Consider the following 19,772-nt stretch of genomic DNA (forward strand, 5'->3'; position numbering starts at 1 on the left):
AAAATAATTGCATAAAATTATGGACAGGAATACAGATATGTCTGCATGGAGCAGCTTACATCTTTCCTGCTTAGGGAAACTAAACCATTGCATGATTAAGCTACTTCCAAACATTTTGTATTTATTGGAAAATGTGTTTCTAAACATCCCAATTAAGACTTCAAGTCTTTGGCAAAAAGAAATGATATTTTTGAGTTCAGTTTTTAAAAATTCTAGCACACCACTGGTCTACCTTACAAAGACAAGATCAAGATGGGGGACTGATGTTTCCAACTCTGGTTAAGTATTATCAGGCTATATAATTTAAACGTTTATACAAATGTCTTCATACGAATAAAGACGCACCTGGTATATCTGCAAACAGGAATGTTCAAGCATGCCTTTGGGATACATACCATGGTATTCATAACTATAAAAAAGTAAAGATTGCTTAAAATACACCAATAAACTTTTACTTGTGATTCTCATTACTCAGGATAAATTATGAAAGTGTTTAAGAAGAAGAAGAAGAGTTGGTTTTTATATGCCGACTTTCTCTACCACTTAAGGAAGAATCAAACCGGCATACAATTGCCTTTTCCTCCCCACAACAGACACCCTATGAGGTTGGTAGGGCTGAGAGAGTCCAGAGAGAGAGCCCAAGAGTTCACAGCTCCAAACCACCACTCTTAACCACTACACCACACTGGCTCTCCCCAATTAAGCCCCAATACTCCACTTTTGGAATCTTTATTTTCAGTGCTGAGTTTCAGTTAACAAAGGCTTGGACAATCTGGTTATAAGGTCATAAAATCATAGAATCAAAGGGTTGAAAGGGACATAGAGGCCATCTAGTCCAACCCACTGCTCAGTGTAGGATCAGCTGAAGCATCCCTTTCATATGTTTGTTTAGCTGCTGCTTGAAGACTTCCAGTAAATGGGAGCTCACCACTTCCCTAGGCAGCCAGTTCCACTACTGAACAGCTCTTAACTTAAAAAAAGTTCTCCCTAATATCCATTCAGGAAATACAAGCAGATCAGTCTCTGTCAGTAGTAGAATTAAGGGAAACAAACATGATATCACATGGTTTCAATATTTTCAGCCAAGACACTATATAGAAACAATAGCAGCAAAAGGGATCTTACAGGTCACGTTAACAGTTTGAATAAATTAAATAGCTGATACAGGAAATGAAAGGATTGATAGCTAGATTGTACAAATATATTTACATTGATTCCACTGAAAGAACCAGTTTTCTTTAAGAGGTGGGAATCTCAGTTCTTTTGTACAATCTCTAAGCAAGAATGGCAGAAGATATTTTCAGTAGGACCCAACAAAGCAATAAGTATTAGTATTCTAGATAACTTCTATAAATTGTTATATCATTGGTAGAATAAACCTCAAGTTAAACCGGATGGATTCAGAGAAACAATACAAATGTTGGAAGTTTGGCTTAATTTCAGCAAACTATATATACATGGGGTGGACTTGTCCTGTAATACAATTGTTGTGGCAAAGGTATAGCAGAGATAAAGTATATGGCTAATTATAAATTATCTTGTGCTCAAATGGTTATATTGTTGGGTTGTCTAGATGATGAAGGGATTCCTAAGAAATCACAAATATGATACAAGATTTTTGACAGTTACTGAACTATTCATAGCAAAATATTGGAGGAGTTCCAAAATATTAAATATCTGAATGTGGAACCAAGAAGTGTGGTATTTGGTAAAGCTGTCCAGATTAACCGAGTTCATTTGAGTGGTGGGAGGTGAAAACAATCTTTAACTGCAATCCTGAAGGGGGAGACAGAATACCCATAGGAGCCAGCACGACCCCTACACCAGTGTCTGTGCCATTTGCGCCATGCAGACTGGCAGGGACACTGGCGTAGGGCGACGGACACTGGTCCCCTTGACCGTGGCAGCAGCGCAGCTCTCGGAGGCCGGGGTATCTCCCTGTACTGGTGTCCTGGGAGGCATTCCTGGGGTGTTCCTGGGGGCAGGGCTGCCTTTAGGCAGCTTCCTAACCCCTTTAGCCCTGGGAATGCCCCTGTACACTGCTGCAGGGCAACACCAGCAAAATAGCCTCACCGGTGTGGTGTAGTGGTTTGGAGCGGTGGACTCTAATCTGAAGAACCAGGTTTGATTCCCCACTCCTACACATGAAGCCAGCTAGGTGACCTTGGGCTAGTCACAGCTCTCTTAGAGCTCTCTCAGCCTCACCTACCTCACAGGATGTCTGTTGTGGGGAGGGGAAGGTGATTGTAAGCCGGTTTGGTTCTTCCTTAAGGGGTAGAGAAAGTCAGCATATAAAAACCAACTCTTCTAAATTCTGTGGGGCATTTTTTTTTTACTTCTATTTTCAAGACGTTTATTTTTCTTTTTTCTGGCTGGGAAGCCTCTGTAGAGGCAGTGTGGTGGTGCCACTCCTGGCTGCTACCTTACTGCCCCCCCCTTCAGGAATGGGCTGCCTGTCTTGGCAGCCTTTTTTGGACTTACGGTGAAAGAATTTAGATCACTTCCCCATATTTTGTCGTTGGCTCCTCTTCTGCACTAGCCATTTTGTAGTTACATCCACCTACTTGTGTCAGAATTCCAAAGGTATTCGCTGGCTCACAAAGTTTGGGGACCCCTGTTCTATATGAATGTAACCATGCAGTATTGTATCATATTACAATATTATATGTGTAAAATATATAAAATAATTTTAAAAAATCAATTCAAATAGGAAAATTTAGGGAATGTCGTACATGTAAATACCCATAGAGATAATAATTTTCTGCAAATGTTGAAGCTGGGGAATTTTTTTGGGGGGGGGAATGGAAACATAGGCCGTTTTAATTTCTTATTAAACCTAAATTTATATTACCACTGTAGGAATACGTAATACATATAAACTTGAAATATTAATGTATTGATTTTGTTCAAACAGAATTGCAGATATACACAATACTGAAAGAACTGCAAGTGTACATATATCTTTGGTTTTGCCTTCTGAGGATTTGCAACTCACAACAGTGGGTCTTTTGCATTTTGTGCCCCCCATATTCTGACTGTTGTCCCCCAGCAAGGCATGCCTACAAACCACTTATAGCAGTTACTGTTCTTTGAGGAGAGAGATGAAAAACGGGAGGTGATGAGGGCAGCAGATTCAGGGTATTGGCTTTGATATCTGTACCAGATTCACCAGAAGAAGGCTGGCAACAATCCACAAAGAATAGTCCTGTGAAGATGGCAGCACTCTATATGTACAGAAATGCATATTGAAGTTGAGTGTTTTATGTGCGTACTGTCCCTATATACAGGAGCTATCATTAGTTAATGCTTTAGATTGTCCTGTATAAGGATACTCATTTTATACAGGAGGTTAGAGCCTAAGGATTTCTGTGGATGGAGGAGGGATTTTTGCTGATTCCCCCCACATGCAGTCAATGAGGTCCGCTGTCCCTTAGAAATAGCATTTTGGACTGCAGTGGGAGAGGGGAGCCATGGAAGTTGCGCTCCACAGAACTGCTCTACTAGGTTGATAACTGCACACATCGTATATGAGAGACATAAACCAGTATTACAACTAGAGCCAATCTGACCAGATGTTTGAGTAATTGGTAATAGATTTTACAATCTATACACATGCCTGGTTTGATTTGAACTGTTTGTATATGTATTTATTATTTCTGTAAATGTGTGCAGGCTTAACATGTTTTTATTAACCACTGATGAAGGCCCAATAGGCCAAAACGGGTTTGGTATGTGGTTACAGATATCAACCCTAGGAATGGGTACCCAGCTTCTGTTTTCAGGTTGGGTTTTATTCCCCTCTTTTCCCCCCCATCTTTTCCTTCAGCCAGGCTGTCAGGAACTACAACGATCGTTCCTCCCCCCCTCCCACCGCAGCAGTACTGCTTGAGTTGCATGAGTGGCATTTCTGCTCAAGTGCAGACAAAAGTACTCTATTTTTAGATTTTGTAGTACCCCTCAGCCTTTAAAAAAAAAACTTTCAGGTTTTCAGCAAGCCTGGGGGGTCCCCCAAGTTTGCAGGAAAATCTTACTTCTGTGTAAATGGGCCCAATCTGCAGATTTAGATATCTGCAGACTGGGCCACACTTTCACTATCAGACTATATGATAATGTATTTGTCAAAATATGCTGCTTTAAATGTTTGTTCATTGGTTGGTGATTTGACCCCTTTAAAAAGTTCCGCATATTGACCAAATACATTAAAATGTTAACCCCTGGTTTCTGTTTGTCAGAAACAGAACCCAAGCTTCTCAGTGTCGTCTTTGGAATTCTGTGTGACAGAGTAAATGAGCTACAATCTTTGGACAGTTGAAGGAGGGCAGAATATGTCCTCTGCAAGCCCCTACACCAGAGCCAAGATGCTGCTGCGCTGTTCTCCCCCACCAGCATAAGTTCCCCTTCACTGGTATAGAGGCCAGTTTAGATGGTGTTAGTGACATCTGTGCTAGTGCTGGGGTCATGCCTGCTCCTATGCCTCCTCAGGCTTGCTCTACCTTTGCAAAATCCCCAGGCTGGTCAGTAGATATGAACTATGATTTCTGTAGCAACACTCAGAGAGCACATGAAGCTGCCTTATAGTAAATCATACCATTGGTCCATTAAATTCAGTATTATCTACTCAGACTGGCAGCGGCTCTCCAAGGTCTCATGTAGAGGTCTTTTACATCACATCCTACTTGATCCTTGTAACTGGAGATGCCAGGGATTGAGCCTAGGACCTTCTGCATGCAAAACAGATTCTCTACCACTGAGGCATGGCTTCTGCCCAGTGGCACACAAACTCCAGCCAGAACATTTTCAACAACAGTCATTGCAATAAAGTTTTTTTTGGAGGTTAACCGCCCAATTCATTTGACAATTTTGAATTTTTTTACGAATCTGGAAGTCCCCTGGCTTTGCGGTGCCATCGATTGAAGTTGAGACTGCCACTGTTGCACAAGTTTTGCTATCTGCCTGGGGGTTCTGCCCTTCAGAATGAAACAGAGAGATATCGTCTACCACTTTCCAGATCAACAAATCCTAACATTGCCTTCACTTCAGGTGTTTGTCTTGGTCTGTACTGTGCTGCTCATTCAATCCAGGAGTGTAGTGTTGAATATCTCTTACCCTCCAAGCATTAAGGAGCCCAAGACCTTTAAAACTTGAGAAAGCATGTATACAACTTTTAAACTTTTATAAAGCTTAAAGGCAGATTTTTCTTTCCATCTTTGTTTACAAACATCTGTTTTTTCTTTCAGTTGTACTCGCTGAATGACTACAAACCTCCCATTTCGAAAGCTAAAATGACCCAGATTACCAAGGCAGCAATCAAGGCTATAAAGGTACTCTACACTGATAGAATAATTTGGCATTCTGATGTTGGCAACGATATTTTTATTTCTGAGCACAATAGAGTTGCTTTGAAACATGTGAAAGAGTTGTAAGTCATACAAGCGGTCCATCTGCTCTGTTTTATGCACTTTTACTCTTTGGTTAAATTTCACTGGTTGTAGTTGCCAAAATATCATGCCCATTTTGGCTATATTATAGTTCCTTCGATGGCATCAGATGATGTATGTATGCACTGATTAAAATATGGATTTTCTAGACACATTTGGGAGCTTGACTGAAGTTTTTACAATATATTGCATAGGCTGATGACAAAACATTTTATAGCTATATCAGTACATTTTGAGTAAAGAGTTGATATTAGCATCCTAAGTTTTGAATGTGGTTTGTAAATCTGGACCAGATTCAAGCCTGTTCCACTTCCTGGCATATTAAACTTCCCTGGGAAATGAGAGAGAGAGTCTGCAAGTCAGAGTATTTGCCTATTGCAGAATCGAAGAAAATGAATTAACAGTTAATAAAGAAGAGCACAGAAGGAGCAGTAGCAGTTAAGGAACCACTCACTGTATTGTGGCTGCTGTATTGACATCTGTCACCTTTTCTGTTCTCTACCTAACTGAAAGCTGAGTTTGCCACAGTGTCGTGAAGGAGGGGACAAATAAGGGGAAGGGGTATTTGCAGTGTCTTTTAGATCAGGGGTGTCGAACTCCTTTGTTACGATGGCGGGATGAGACATAAGTTTCACTTGGTCGGGCCGGGCCATGTCTCACCAGCCCAGATTGGGACTGGGGAGGGGTGGCTTCCTCTGCTGGCTCACAGGTCGGATGAGAGCTCTCAAGGGGCCAGATCCAGCCATCGGGCCATGTTTGACACCCCTGTTTTAGATTATTTGATGCTGTTACGTTGTCACTGTCTAAACATTCTTGCACTTCCTATGGTCTTACCATAAAGCAGTTTTTTCTCTCTCTCGTTAAAACTGCTAGTTCTGTCGTTGTGACCAGATGGATTGTAGTACCTCAAGGAATGTTAGCCTGAATGCAGACATTGTTTAGTAATCTAAAGAATTATGGCTAACTGATGGCCCAGAAGGGGCATTTTGTATGGCCCCTTAAGTTTACCTTCTGTTCTGTGCCTTGAAACCCTACTGAGCAGGAGTGTTCCCCTGTGTGTGTGTGACATCACCAGTTGGCTGGAGGAGCAAAGCAGTCAGATACTTCGGCAATAGATAAGAGACCTCCAGCATGAAAACAGTGATAACTACCCCTACTCAAGGACCCCAGACTTTCTCGTCCAAAAGAAAATATTTCTCTCTTTATTAATACATGCCTGCCTTGTACCTTAACTGTTAGGTAGTCAGAACTGTTAAAAATATTTATAGCACTGCAGACTTGCTACGCATTTGCATTAACAAGAGAAACTGCTTTATGTTGACAGCTAAGTAAGAAGCAGCATATTTTAATTTGCCCCCTATTTCTTAGACTTGCTTAAACCGTTGAACAGAAGGAATTATACATCATTTTCATATGGAAGAAAGAAGGTGGCTCATGTCAACTTTGGTCTCAGTGCTCATGGGTAGTAGAGTCCACAGAGATAAACAGAACCCTGTTTTCCTCTCTTCCTCCCCCCACTTTAGGTACAAGACAGCATTGCAGAAAATGGGGCTATGAGTAATTCTAATAGAGGGAGGGCTGGATGAGGTGTGAGACCCATGCCCAGCCCTTCTCTAAAGCAGGCCTTCAAGCAGCCTGTTCCGTTGCGTGGATGGGGGAGTGGGGGCAGGAAAACAGTCTCCTGAGCCCTGTGAGAGTTCTCTACCCCTGGAGGCTGCATCCACACTCCACTGGATTGAACCAGGGAATTTACAGGGAAGTTGCTAAAATGAAAAGTGAACTTTCTGTAATTGTATTCTGCTATAAAAATCTCTCTTTTTTGTTTAGTTCTACAAGCATGTTGTACAGAGTGTTGAGAAATTCATTCAGAAGGTAAATTACCTAAGAGCTATGTTGTGATTTTCTATTAAAAATTTGTAATTTCAAGCCAATGTATTATAGATATTTTAAAATATACATAATTCAATACTTGGAGAACAATAGATTTTTTTTCTATTACTAAAGCTAAGTGGGGTGTGAACCTGATTAGGAATCTGAATGGGCGACCATTGGGAGTCCTATGAAAGAGCAGGTTATACATTATTATTATTTTTCTTCTTTTTTATTTTTTTGGGAAAAGGTACTAAAACCCCATTTTATATAAGGTAAATAATGTATCATTTAGAAAAGTAGCTTGAATATTTTTACACTGTTGCAATAACTCTGAGCTTCTTATAGAGAAATGTGTCTGGGTCAGTACATGCGAATTGCTATCCATCTGTTGATTGCACTGTTTAGATTCCTATATTGTAAACTATGCTCGGGGAATGGTTTGCATACAAAAGATCATTCTTGCTGTATTCTTTTATAGTGTAAACCGGAATACAAGGTGCCTGGCTTGTATGTCATTGACTCTATTGTTCGACAGTCTCGACATCAGTTTGGGCAAGAAAAAGATGTATTTGCTCCTAGGTTTAGCAATAACATCATTAGCACCTTCCAGAATTTATATCGTTGCCCTGGGGATGACAAGGTATTTTGGCTGCTACATTTTTTCCTCTAAAAGTAAATAACCCAGCTACAGCATTCATTAAAGTTTTGTAAATTTCTTTTTAATGCTAGAATAGACCAAGTTATATTTATATACATTTTTGTTTGATAATATCAGTGGAAAAAAGATATATAATCTTGACAAAAATTCTGTAGAAAAGGGTCTGCTGGTGATCATAGATTAGCACTCTATACTAATGTTCTTCTAATATTGATTTCAAAGTTATATAGTAATATTTTAGATATTGGTGTAGAAATTCTGTAGGATTGAATTTTCTGGACTGTGATTCCTACATTGTTGCTGTATGGTGAACATTAATAATACTTTTATAATGTTTTTGCTGAGTGCTCAAAGTACTTCACTTACATCAACTCAGGAATCATTACAACAACCCTAGAGTCCCAATATTATTATCCTGGGATGACAGTTGAGGGGGTGTACGTAGCTAGGAGGGTGACTTCCCTAAAGCTACCTGTTGTGGTCATGGCTGCAGTGAGATTTTACCTGGGTAGGGGGGATGGCATAAGGCAGGGAAAGGGTGTAAAGCTTCTGCTTTTCACTGCTATGTTATTTTTTCATATTTGTGTCACCCCCATCCCCCCCATCGCAACTTATGAATGGTTTACTTGGGAGTAATTCCCATTGAACTCCATGAAATTTACTTTTATTTAGGATTGTATTATCAGTAATAGGATCAAAGTGTGATTTCATCCCGTGTCTTCCAGATCAGAATTTAGTGCTTCATTCACTGAACCAAATTGGTGTCATTTCAGTGGTCTTACAACCCAGCGTTTGAAAGATTGGGAACATGTTATGAACTTGCGTGCTGCATTCTTTTCTCCCATGTACCAATTGCTTCCATTTCTGAGTTGCTGTATTTACAAGGATGTCCAGATTGGACAAACTTTGGCTTAGTGTTAAATTCCAAATCGGAGGCAAACCATGGTATGGAGATTAGTGATGATTACAGCTACCAGATTTGGACGTTGCAGCAAGCTACTGTTATAGTAATTGGAAATGGAAGAGGGAAATATGAGAGCGAGGAAGGACACAAATTTGTAAAATTTTCCTGATGAGTCACACCATAGTTTTTTGAAAAAGATCCACTCTTACATGTGGGCTTTCAAACTTTTTTCCAAGATCTCTTTAAATCATAAAGACACTTGTCTCTGTTAATGTCTCTGTTAAGCTTTGTGCTGCTCTGTCTTCCTTTCAGAGTAAAATTGTTAGAGTACTAAATTTATGGCAGAAGAATAATGTGTTCAGGAGTGAAATTATTCAGCCTCTACTAGATATGGCAGCAGGAATTCCTCCTCCAGTCGTGACCCCTGTCTTGCCTGGCACAACAGCTACTATGAGTAACAATACACCAGGTAACAAAAATGATTCTGTTTTATTTTTATGTTAGTAAATGTTGTCAGTATTCAAAATCTGTCTTGCTGTTATTTGGAAAACAAATATTGGCTTCTCATGACAAAATTAGGCAAATTATAGTTGTGATTTTAGAATTAGGGCTGTGCGCCTTTTTCAGTATTTTTCGGGTTTAATAAACACAGATATTTTCAAAAAACCAAATAAAGGGGATTCTGCTTTTCTGAAAAAATTAATTTTTTTCAGGCTTATTAAACCCAAACCAGAAAAAAATGTGTGGTGCAGAGCTGAACACTGGGCTCCTAGAGCCCAGCGTTCAGTTCTGTGCTGCCTGCCCTCTCTGAAATCCGTGTGGACTTTGGTGTTGGCCCAGCATAGATCACTGCGGCCTGCCGCCTCCGATGTCTGTGTGGACTTCAGAGGCAGCAAGCATCGATATGATTCAAATTGCCACGACCTGCCGCCTCCGAACTCTATGTGCACTTTGGAAGTGGCATGCAGTAGTGAGGAGTTAGCCAGCAGGTAAGGAAGCGGGGGAGGGAAGGAGTGGGGAAAATGGCAGTGGGGCCAAAGTAGCCCCGAATAATGCTGAAAAAAATTGGCTTTATTTGGGATCTACTTTTTTTGGCTCTGTTTAATTGCCACCATTTTTTTGCTGGTTTTTTTAAAAAGCCTTTTTTCGGGGGGGGGGGGTTCAGCTTTAGCGAAATGCACACCTCAATTTAAAATTATTTTATTGCTGTTGTGCTCTTCCTGGTGTGTTCACATATATGTCTATTTTAATTTTTAAAAAATCAATATTGAGTACCCTTAATAGCAATGATCATTTCTTATTTTGGTTATCTTGATCTGCTCTTAGGTAGCATGATAAATCATATTTAGTTGATCAGGAGGCATAGATTCTACAGTAAGAACACCTTATATGAAACAAATAGATGATATAATTAGTTAACATGTTTGCTTATTTCTGTGCTTCTCTTCCCAAAGGCTCAGCACAGCTAATGGGCTTTAAAAACAAGTGTCACATTTAAAAATTAGTATACATATGTTACCAGAGGAACAACCCAATGCATAGTTAAATTGTGGAACTCCCTGCCCTGGGATGTGGTGATGGCTGCCAACTTGGAATGCTTCAAGAGGGGAGTGGTCATGTTCATGGAGGAGAGGACTATCCATGGCTGCTAATCAAAACGGATACTTGTCATGAAGCATACCTGTTCTCTCCAGGATCAGAGGAGCATGCCTATTATATTAGGTGCTGTGGAACACAGGCAGGATGCTGTTGCAGTCGTCTTGTTTGTGGGCTTCCTAGAGGCACCTACCGGTAGTTGGCCACTGTGTGAACAGACTACTGGACTTGATGGGCCTTGGTCTGATCCATCATGGCTTTTCTTATGTTCTTATATAGCAAATTCAAAAATCATTTCTCAACAAATTTAGAAATGTCCCATCAGAACAAAATCAGATTTGATTGTCCATCCTCAGTTCTTAACGAAGTCTCCTAGAATAACTAGGTCTTAGAGGCCCTACAAATATTCATCATGGACAGGATGTGGTGCATGGCCCCAGGCAGACAGAGTAGCCATTGAGAGAGCTGCATTGCTTGATACCAGCTGGACTTCCTGGGAAGACAGGGTTAATGAAGACTGATGAGCATATGATTTATACTAAACAACAGAGAGCTGGTCAGTTGCTTAGTTAAGTCATGCCAAATGTTTATGCATGTATGTAGCAATATAAACACAGAAATGGGAAAATAGATGGTGACAGTCAAACTTCCTTACTTCAAATTTGATGATAACAAAGTGCCCTTTTTGGATGGTAGTTTTCAGGCAGTGAATTCGTTGCTTCTGTCTGTATTGTTCAGCCAGTGATAGTGTGGTTGTTTGTTTTGTAGTTTGTTCTTCTTCACAGTAGTCTCAGCACAGGTGTGGAATATGTTTAGGTTCCATCACTTATAAGCAGTCAGGAAGTATCTTTGTCAGATAAATCTTAGCCCTCCATGGAACATCAAAAGTAATATTTGTAATGTTTTTTATGCAAGTTCATTTTGGCTGATTTATATCTGCTTTTTATTGCTTATTTCTAATGATAAAAATGCAAAGATAACTTCTTGCTTCTCTCCCCCCCCCAAAAAAAAAACTGTTAGGCACGCCTGTGACACCTGCTACACCAGCCAACGTGGTCCAAGGCTTACCTGATCCTTGGGTCTCTCAGATAACGAATACAGACACCCTTGCTGCTGTAGCACAGATTCTCCAGAGTCCACAAGGCCAACAGGTAAAAAATAACGTGCATGTGTGGCTTTTAAAAAATGCTTCCATCCGGAATTGCCTAATAATCCAACTTCACTGCTACGTATAGTTTATGTGACCTCCTCCTGGTCATGTGATCGTTTTGGCAGTTAACTGCCAGAAGGAGGAGAAGTGCTCCTAGTCTACTAGAAATTTTTGGAAATCTTTTCCGTGGCTGGCCTGCACACGCACACACACAGTCCTAATGCGGGGCTGCACAGAAACCATGATGATGAGCAACAGTTACAGGTAAGTGCAACCCTTTGGTTCTTGTAGGTTATCTGGGCTGTGTGACCGCGGTCTTGGTATTTTCTTTCCTGACGTTTCACCAGCAGCTGTGGCAGGCATCTTCAGAGGAGTAACACTGAAGGACAGTGTCTCTCTTCAGTGTTACTCCTCTGAAGATGCCTGCCACAGCTGCTGGCAAAACGTCAGGAAAGAAAATACCAAGACCACGGTCACACAGCCCGGATAACCTACAAGAACCAATGAACTCTGACCGTGAAAGCCTTCGACAAGTGCAACCCTGTTTTTATGTGACCTATAGATATTCTCAGATTTAAAAAAAACTGCTTGGACTCTCTTGTTTGTCAAAGGCAGTCTGGAATGTGAAATTGAATGCCAGCAAGTGTCTCGTTATAATCTGTGCTAGGACATACGAATCCAGTATTTGTGTTGTGCCTTGTTATTTACACTGCATCTCTAAAAACACTGTATTTTTTTCCTCAAAATTTCTTGGATGGTTTGAGTATAATGTATTGTAGGTGCTTTCGTTTTTTATGTTTTACCATCCTTTTCTGCCAGAGAAAACGTCAGAAGTCCAGCCTGTAAGTGGAGATGCTGCATACCTCTATGTCAGAGCTGATATTTAACACAGAATTCATTCATTGTTCAGTAAAAAATTGAATTGCAAGTTTACTTCTTCCTCTCCTCCCGCGCCACCCCCGACCCCCCAATTCCAGCTTCAGCAGTTAATACAGACCCTGCAAGTCCAACAGCAGAAGCCACAGCCGTCTCTGCTACAGGCGCTGGATGCTGGTCTTGTGGTTCAGTTACAAGCCCTCACAGCACAACTTACAGCTGCCGCCGCCGCCGCCAACACACTAAATCCACTAGAACAAAGTGTCTCTTTTAACAAGGTAGAAGTTATTTTGCTAGCATAGCAGCAAAGTATTTCTTCAATCCTGAATTTTACAGAATTTTTTTTTGTGTGGATTTTGTTTCCTTTACTTGCGTATCAGAACTCTGATTTTATTTTTAAACAGTTAGAACTGTAATATCTTCTAAACCTTTGTGATGTTAATCTCACTGTTATGAAATATGACAGGATTTATTTAAAATGTTTCAGAAATGATATGTTGGATATTTTTGTTTCTTTTAAAACCATTGGTCGTCCACACCTACAGATGTTGGCTTTGACGTTGCCAGTGGCCAGCAAGAAAGAAATGAGAAAGATAAAAAGTTTGGGAGGGATAAGGGCTTGAATCTTAAAACGCATTGTCCACACTGAGAGGCATGGTGGGTGTTTTGGATGTTATTACCAGTTCCAAGAAGCAGGTGATAAATCTTTGCTCCATTTGCTGCTGTGTTTGCCAATTTTTAAATCAAATTTCAGAAACTGCATGTATAGCTTGGAGTGATGGACCCTTGTTTTATTTGCAGTAAAAACTATTCACTTTTTAAAAGTATTACCGTATTACAGATTTTCTAGGTATTACTGTATTACATAGAACTAGGCATCTTGCCGATCAATTTATTTGTACAGTCTGATCTTGAAATACAAAATTAGGCCCCTGAGGGCACCCACACAGCTAGTCCCATATTTAAACAGGTCACTGGTGCCTGTGGACACTTAGATACAGATCCCTGATGTATAAATGTACCTGGCTGCTTGGGACCACTCTCCATGGGTAATTTGTGGTTTTGAACATGCCTACAATTACATCTAAATCAGTCATAAGTTGTAGATCTAAAAAGTGCTATTATATATTTATCAGTCTCTTATATGGAGGGGAGGGTGTCCAAGGCTGATCGGCCTGGTCCCTCCAGGCCCAATTTGATGGCCAATTCTGAACCCATGAACTCATCTTAGCCAAGGAATAGGTTTATAACACCTAGCTCCTCTTCCTTCCAGTCATTCCCACTCCATGCTTTATAGGAGTGGATGGTCAAATATTCTCCTTGGCTGGCCTTCCAGCCCTTTCAAAGAGCATGCAGCACTTTGAGTGGCAGGCCCCATAGAGCACTCTGGCCTTTTGCAAGCATTCAGTCCCTCACAAGAGTTTAGGTTTCCTATGTGACCTTAGGAGCCCCGTGGCTCAGAGTGGTAAGCTGCAGTACTGCAGTCCAAGCTCTGCTCACGACCTGAGTTCGATCCCAATGGAAGTTGGTTTCAGGTAGCCAGCTCAAGGTTTACTCAGCCTTCCATCTTTCCGAGGTTGGTAAAATGAGTACCCAGCTTGCTGGAGGTAAAGGGAAGGTGACTGGGGAAGGCACTGGCAAACCACCCTGTAAACAAAGTGCCTAGTAAACGTTGGGATGTGACGTCACCCCATGGGTCAGGAATGACCCGGTGCTTGCACAGGGGACTTTTACCTTTATGTGGCCTTAATGGTGCTTCACCTTCCCTGTGGCCACTGATCAACTGAGGGGCCAGCACCATTTTTAATGTTTCCATCATCATGGCAGCCATCCAGATGATCAACTACCTTCCACTGCCCACAGCCACTGCCAGTCAAGGGTGGCCAAGTCCCTGTTGCTAGGCATCCTGTTCTCGCTCTGAGAGACAAAGGCCATCTTCAGCTCGGGTTCTTGTGCTTGCTTATCTGGGAGGCAGGAAACAAAAACTGCGGCCCTTCCTGTAACCGGGAGGAAGTAGCCCCTCCCCTCTCCTATTAGTCCAGTTTTGTTTCCTGCCTTTGACGGGAGAGCAGTGTTCCTTAGTCGCTCCTATCAAATATAAGATTTAGATCCAAAATTTCACTGTTACTTGTTTACTCCTTGTGTGTTTTGGTGTTCCTTGTTCCCTCAGTTCGTCTTGTTTTTTCTGCCTTGTGCAGAATCCCCTTGGCTGCAAGCTTCGGCTAGGCCTTGCGGATTCCCGCCAAAACAAAATGGCGGAGGCCCGTGGAGACGACTACATCTCGTCCCAGGATTTAGTGCCGGGCTTACTTACTGCGGCTCACGATGATCTGGCCGAGCCATCTTGCAGTTACGTTTCGGATTCCTCCTCAGGAAAGAAACGTAAGCCCTCAACTAATTTAAATAAGGGCTCTAAAAAGCACAAGGGCACCACAAGCGCAGGTTCTACCGCAGCGCTGAGGAAAAAGAAGAAGGATCCGAGCGAGGCTGCTAGCCTGACGCACGGAAAGGAAAAAGGCGCGGCTCCTAGCCTCTCTGTCATAGCGCCCCGGGCTACTACATCGGCTTCGGCCGATATGCCCCCCCCGCTCCGCCCAGAAGCTTCCCAGGATGTCGCGCTTTCTGCGGCGGCGGTTTCGCTCCAGGCCGCGTCCGCTGGGCGCGGAGCACCTCCGGCAGCCGCAACAGCTCACAGGGGTGAACTCGCGGCGGCCCCTCTCTCACCGCAGCAAGCACCAACCAGGGCCGGAGTGAGGGAAACCTCGACAGCCGGAGAGGCGGAGACGGCGCCCGGTAATGTTCAGAACCGCGCGACGGGCGGGGGGAGAAGGGGGACTGTTAGCTCTTAGGGCAGAGCTCGTTCAGTTAGTGCGCAGCGTGTTTGTAGAAGGGCTGCAGGCTCTGCAGGTCTCCCCGGCCCCTTCCCTGCAAGGGGACGGGCCTACTCGAGAGGAAGGTGCTCCTTCCAATCTCCAGCGCAATGTCACCAAAGGGGGGGAGGGAACTCCCTGGCCAACCAAAGTGGCCAGAAAAGCCCCTCCACCTTCCAATACTAATGTATCCATGTCTCCAGATTCTTCTGACGAAGAATTAGAGGAGGGCGAGTTCTCCTCAGGGGAAGAGACTCCCCCAGTAGAGGAGAAACAACTTAGACTTTTTCCCCAAGATGAATTTCCTTATCTTCTTTCTAAAACTTTAGCAGCCCTTGATCTGGCTGAGGTGTCTGAGACCCAAGATCCAGACAAACTTAGAGGGGCGAAGGAGTTTTTCCACAGACACAATGTTCCCTCTCAGACCATACCAGTCCCAGATTACTTCTCTACGCTTATTAAAGCTGAATGGGAAAAGCCTCTGGCCTCAAAACAGGTGGCTGCGGTTTCAAAAAAGCTTTACTCACTATCAAAACCATCTGCGCAAATGCTTCAGATCCCACTAGTGGAGGCCCCTGTTGTGGCGCTTCACTCAAACGACGTGGTGGCCAGAGACAGTATGGGGCCTATTAAAGATCCCCTGGACAGAAAAGCGGAACTGGCGATTAAAAGAGCCCATGAGGCCTCCACACTGGCAGTTAGTGCTTCAATTACCTCTGCTCTTATTTCAAGAGCTGCCATAGTCTGGACACGGAAACTTAACCAGCTGATTCCTGAGGACAACAGGAAGGCGCTGGAAGGTGTGTCCCGTGTACTCAAGGCTGTCACCTTCCTTGCTGACTCTACCTTGGACACCCTGTCCTTTTCGGCTAGGGCTATTGCCACGCAGGCAGCCGCTAGGAGGGCTCTTTGGCTCCGCCCCTGGCAGGCGGACACCCATTCTAAAGCAGAACTAATGGGTTTCCCCTACCAGGGAGGAAAACTTTTCGGAGACCAACTTGATCCCATCCTCGTAGAGACGAGGGATAAAAAGAAGGCCCTGCCCAAGACCTTCCGCAGGGACAACAGGGGTTCCTCTGGGCCATTCAGATCGTCTCACACACTCCAGCGTTTTCGAAATGACCAAAGAAGAGGCCAGTGGTCGCAGCCCAGGGGTTCCTTTCGGAAGGGGGGCCGTTTCTCACGGCCCAGATTTTCACAGCCCAGCTCCGACAGACAAAATTTCAACTCCCGCCAGGGAGCAAAACAATGACGCCAACACTCTTCCAGTGGGAGGGCGCCTCGCCCACTTTGTTACTCCTTGGTCAGACGTCCAGTCGGACGCTTGGGTGACACAAGTCATATCCCAGGGGTATCAAATAGAGTTTGCACGTCACCCTCCAAACCGCACAGTATCTTTCCGTCGACCTCTGTCCAAAACAAAGCGCCTACGCACTGCGGAGGCGGTAAACCACCTATTAAACATTCGGGCCATCGAAACCGTAGAGCCATTAGAACGCTCTTGCGGAATTTACTCGTTCTTCTTCACAGTCCCCAAGAGGAACGGGGACTGGAGGGCCATCCTGGACCTCAAGTTCCTCAACAGGTATGTCATCAAGAGGCGGTTCAGGATGGAGACCCTGAAATCCATCAGAGAGGCCCTACGTCCCCACGCTTATCTTACCTCGATAGACCTCACCGAGGCCTATCTGCACATCCTAGTGCATCCCATGCATCGCAAGTTCTTGAGGTTCTCCTTCCAGGACCGCCATTACCAATTTCGGGCCATGCCCTTCGGGCTTTCCTCAGCCCCGAGGGTATTCACCAAGGTCCTGGTAGCCTTGATAGCGTTAGTGCGAGCCCAGGGGGTCCAGGTACACCCGTACCTGGACGACATTCTTATTTGTGCTCCATCAAAAGAACTGAGCATAGCACATACATCCTTGGTTCTGAAGCTTCTGTCAAACCACGGCTTTCTGATCAATCAGAAAAAGAGTCACCTGGAGCCTACTCAGACTCTGTTACATCTGGGGGTGTTGATAGACACCACTCAGAATGCTCTTTTTCTTCCCTTGGACAAGGCTCTCAAGATCGCAGCCTTGACCAGGAAGGCCATCAGGTCGCCTTCGTCCAAACTCATGTCTCTTGCAAAACTGCAGGGGCATATGATTTCCTGCATCCCTGCAGTGCCCTGGGCGCGCTTCCATGCCAGGCCGCTTCAGTGGTTCCTCCTGCAGTTCCAACAAGACATTATGATGAAAAGAGACAGGAATGTTATTCTTCCCAAGGCAACACGCCTGTCTCTATCATGGTGGACAATCACAAAAAACCTGTGCAAGGGTCTTCCATACATTCACGATCTTCCAGAACAACTCTTTACAGACGCCAGTCTGTCAGGGTGGGGGGCCACCTTCAGGGCCCAACCAGCTCAGGGGCTCTGGAGTCAATCAGAGAGAGGTCAAAGTATCAATATTCTCGAGATGAAAGCAGTCTGGATGGCATTACAACATTTTGCCCCACAGATAGAGAACAAGCATCTTCTAATAAGGACGGACAATGTGACCACAAAAGCCCATCTAAACAAGCAGGGCGGGTCACGGTCGAGGCACAAACAAGCCTCGAGGATTCTCCATTGGGCGGAACATCATCTCCAGTCTTTGACAGCCGAGCATATAAGGGGTGTTTTGAACGTACAGGCCGACTGGCTCAGTCGCCAACTATTGGACGAAGGGGAGTGGGAGCTCAATCCAGTAGTGTTCCATCAGTTGACCCAAAAGTTCGGGATCCCGGTACTGGATCTATTTGCATCCAATGCCAATCACCAGCTTCCACGTTTTTTCACCCGCTACAAGCATCCGGCCGCGGAGGCGACGGATGCCTTGATGTCCCCTTGGCCGGCCGGTCTCCTTTACGCCTTCCCACCCCTGCCCTTAATTCCAAGGGTCATTCGCCGCGTCCGGCTTCTGAAGGCCACAGTTCTACTGGTAGCTCCGGATTGGCCAAGGCGCCCCTGGTATCCGGCCCTTCGCGAGATGTCCTTCAGGGAGCCTTGGCGTCTCCCCGTGAGTCACGACCTGCTTCTGCAGGGTCCAGTTTGCCACCCGGACCCTCAGTGGTTCAAGATGACCGTTTGGCCGTTGAAAGGAAAAGGCTTCTGAACTTGGGCTACACGCCAGATATCATAAACACTATCTTAGCTTCACGTCGACCATCTACCATCCGCATTTATAATGCCACTTGGAAGGTCTTCGACTCCTGGTGCAGAAACAGATCAGTAGATCCCCTTAAACCTAGGGTTTCGGATATCTTAACCTTTCTCCAAGAAGGCCATAAACTGGGCCTTCGGTGCGCCACCATGCGGAGGCAACTAGCAGCTATTGCTACGCTGGTACCCCGGGTATCCGGATACCCGATCTTAAACCATCCTCACGTTAAAGCATTCCTTCGAGGGGTCAAAACAACATCTCCTCCAGTGTCGCACCGATTCCCGACCTGGAGAATACACACAGTTCTTACCGCCCTTACTAAGCCTCCGTTCGAGCCACTTAGAACAGTAGAATTGAAGTGGCTCAGATTAAAAGTCCTATTCCTAACAGCCATAACTTCGGCCAGACGGGTTTCTGAATTGGGGGCACTGTCGGTAGCTCCCCACCTTTGTATATTTCATAAAAATAGAGTAGTACTGCGACCAGATCCGTCTTTTATACCGAAGGTGAACACGAGATTTCATAGGGAACAGGACATAGTCCTCCCAGCCTTTCACCCAGATCCTTCCTCTCCGAGAGAGAGGTCTTGGCATTCTCTAGATCTCAGAAGAGCATTAAAAATATATATAAAGCGTACTCAACACCTTAGACTTTCCGACTCACTGTTTGTCACTTTGACAGCTCCAAACAAGGGTATGGCGATGTCCAGGGCGGCCATCAGCTACAACATCAAAAGCTGTATTGTTCAGGCATATAAAGCCTCCGGCCTACCAGTGCCCACTAATATCACGGCGCATTCTCTTAGAAGCGCAGCTACCTCGGCTGCCTTGGCCAGAAGGGTTTCGGTAGAGGAAATTTGCAGGGCAGCCACGTGGTCGTCTTCCTCTACATTTATTCGGCATTACAAGCTAGACTTACTGTCTTCTGCGGACACTACCTTTGGGAAAAAGGTACTGCAGTGTGTCAAGGAGGTTTAATTGTACCCACCCGGATTCATAAGCTCTTGCAAATCCCGAGCTGAAGATGGCCTTTGTCTCTCAGAGCGAGAACGAGCCTTGGTTACTTACCAGTGAAGGCTCCTTCTGCTCTGGGAGACGAAGGCCATCTTCCCCTCCCAATCAGGAACTCTAATACCTCCTACACTTAAAATGGATACTTCATGATTTAGTACCTTCCTCAGCAAACACACACAACACAGAAATCATAGTCCTTGATTTTTTATT

At 44.1% G+C, this 19,772-nt stretch overlaps 1 protein-coding gene across 3 annotated transcripts in view; it reads left to right on the forward strand.

Annotated features, from left to right (window-relative positions):
- The window catches only part of SCAF8 (SR-related CTD associated factor 8), a 110,732-nt gene that overhangs the window by 13,186 nt on the left and 77,774 nt on the right, over nucleotides 1-19,772 (forward strand). For all 3 annotated transcript variants that reach the window (XM_056853266.1, XM_056853265.1, XM_056853267.1), the window contains exons 2-7: nucleotides 5,238-5,321; nucleotides 7,266-7,310; nucleotides 7,789-7,950; nucleotides 9,185-9,341; nucleotides 11,489-11,619; nucleotides 12,596-12,772. In XM_056853266.1, coding sequence (XP_056709244.1) covers nucleotides 5,238-5,321; nucleotides 7,266-7,310; nucleotides 7,789-7,950; nucleotides 9,185-9,341; nucleotides 11,489-11,619; nucleotides 12,596-12,772 — 756 coding nt within the window. The remainder of the gene's footprint in view (nucleotides 1-5,237; nucleotides 5,322-7,265; nucleotides 7,311-7,788; nucleotides 7,951-9,184; nucleotides 9,342-11,488; nucleotides 11,620-12,595; nucleotides 12,773-19,772) is intronic.

The sequence above is a fragment of the Euleptes europaea genome, chromosome 7 (genome assembly GCF_029931775.1).
Source record: "Euleptes europaea isolate rEulEur1 chromosome 7, rEulEur1.hap1, whole genome shotgun sequence".
NCBI classification, from domain to species: domain Eukaryota; kingdom Metazoa; phylum Chordata; class Lepidosauria; order Squamata; family Sphaerodactylidae; genus Euleptes; species Euleptes europaea.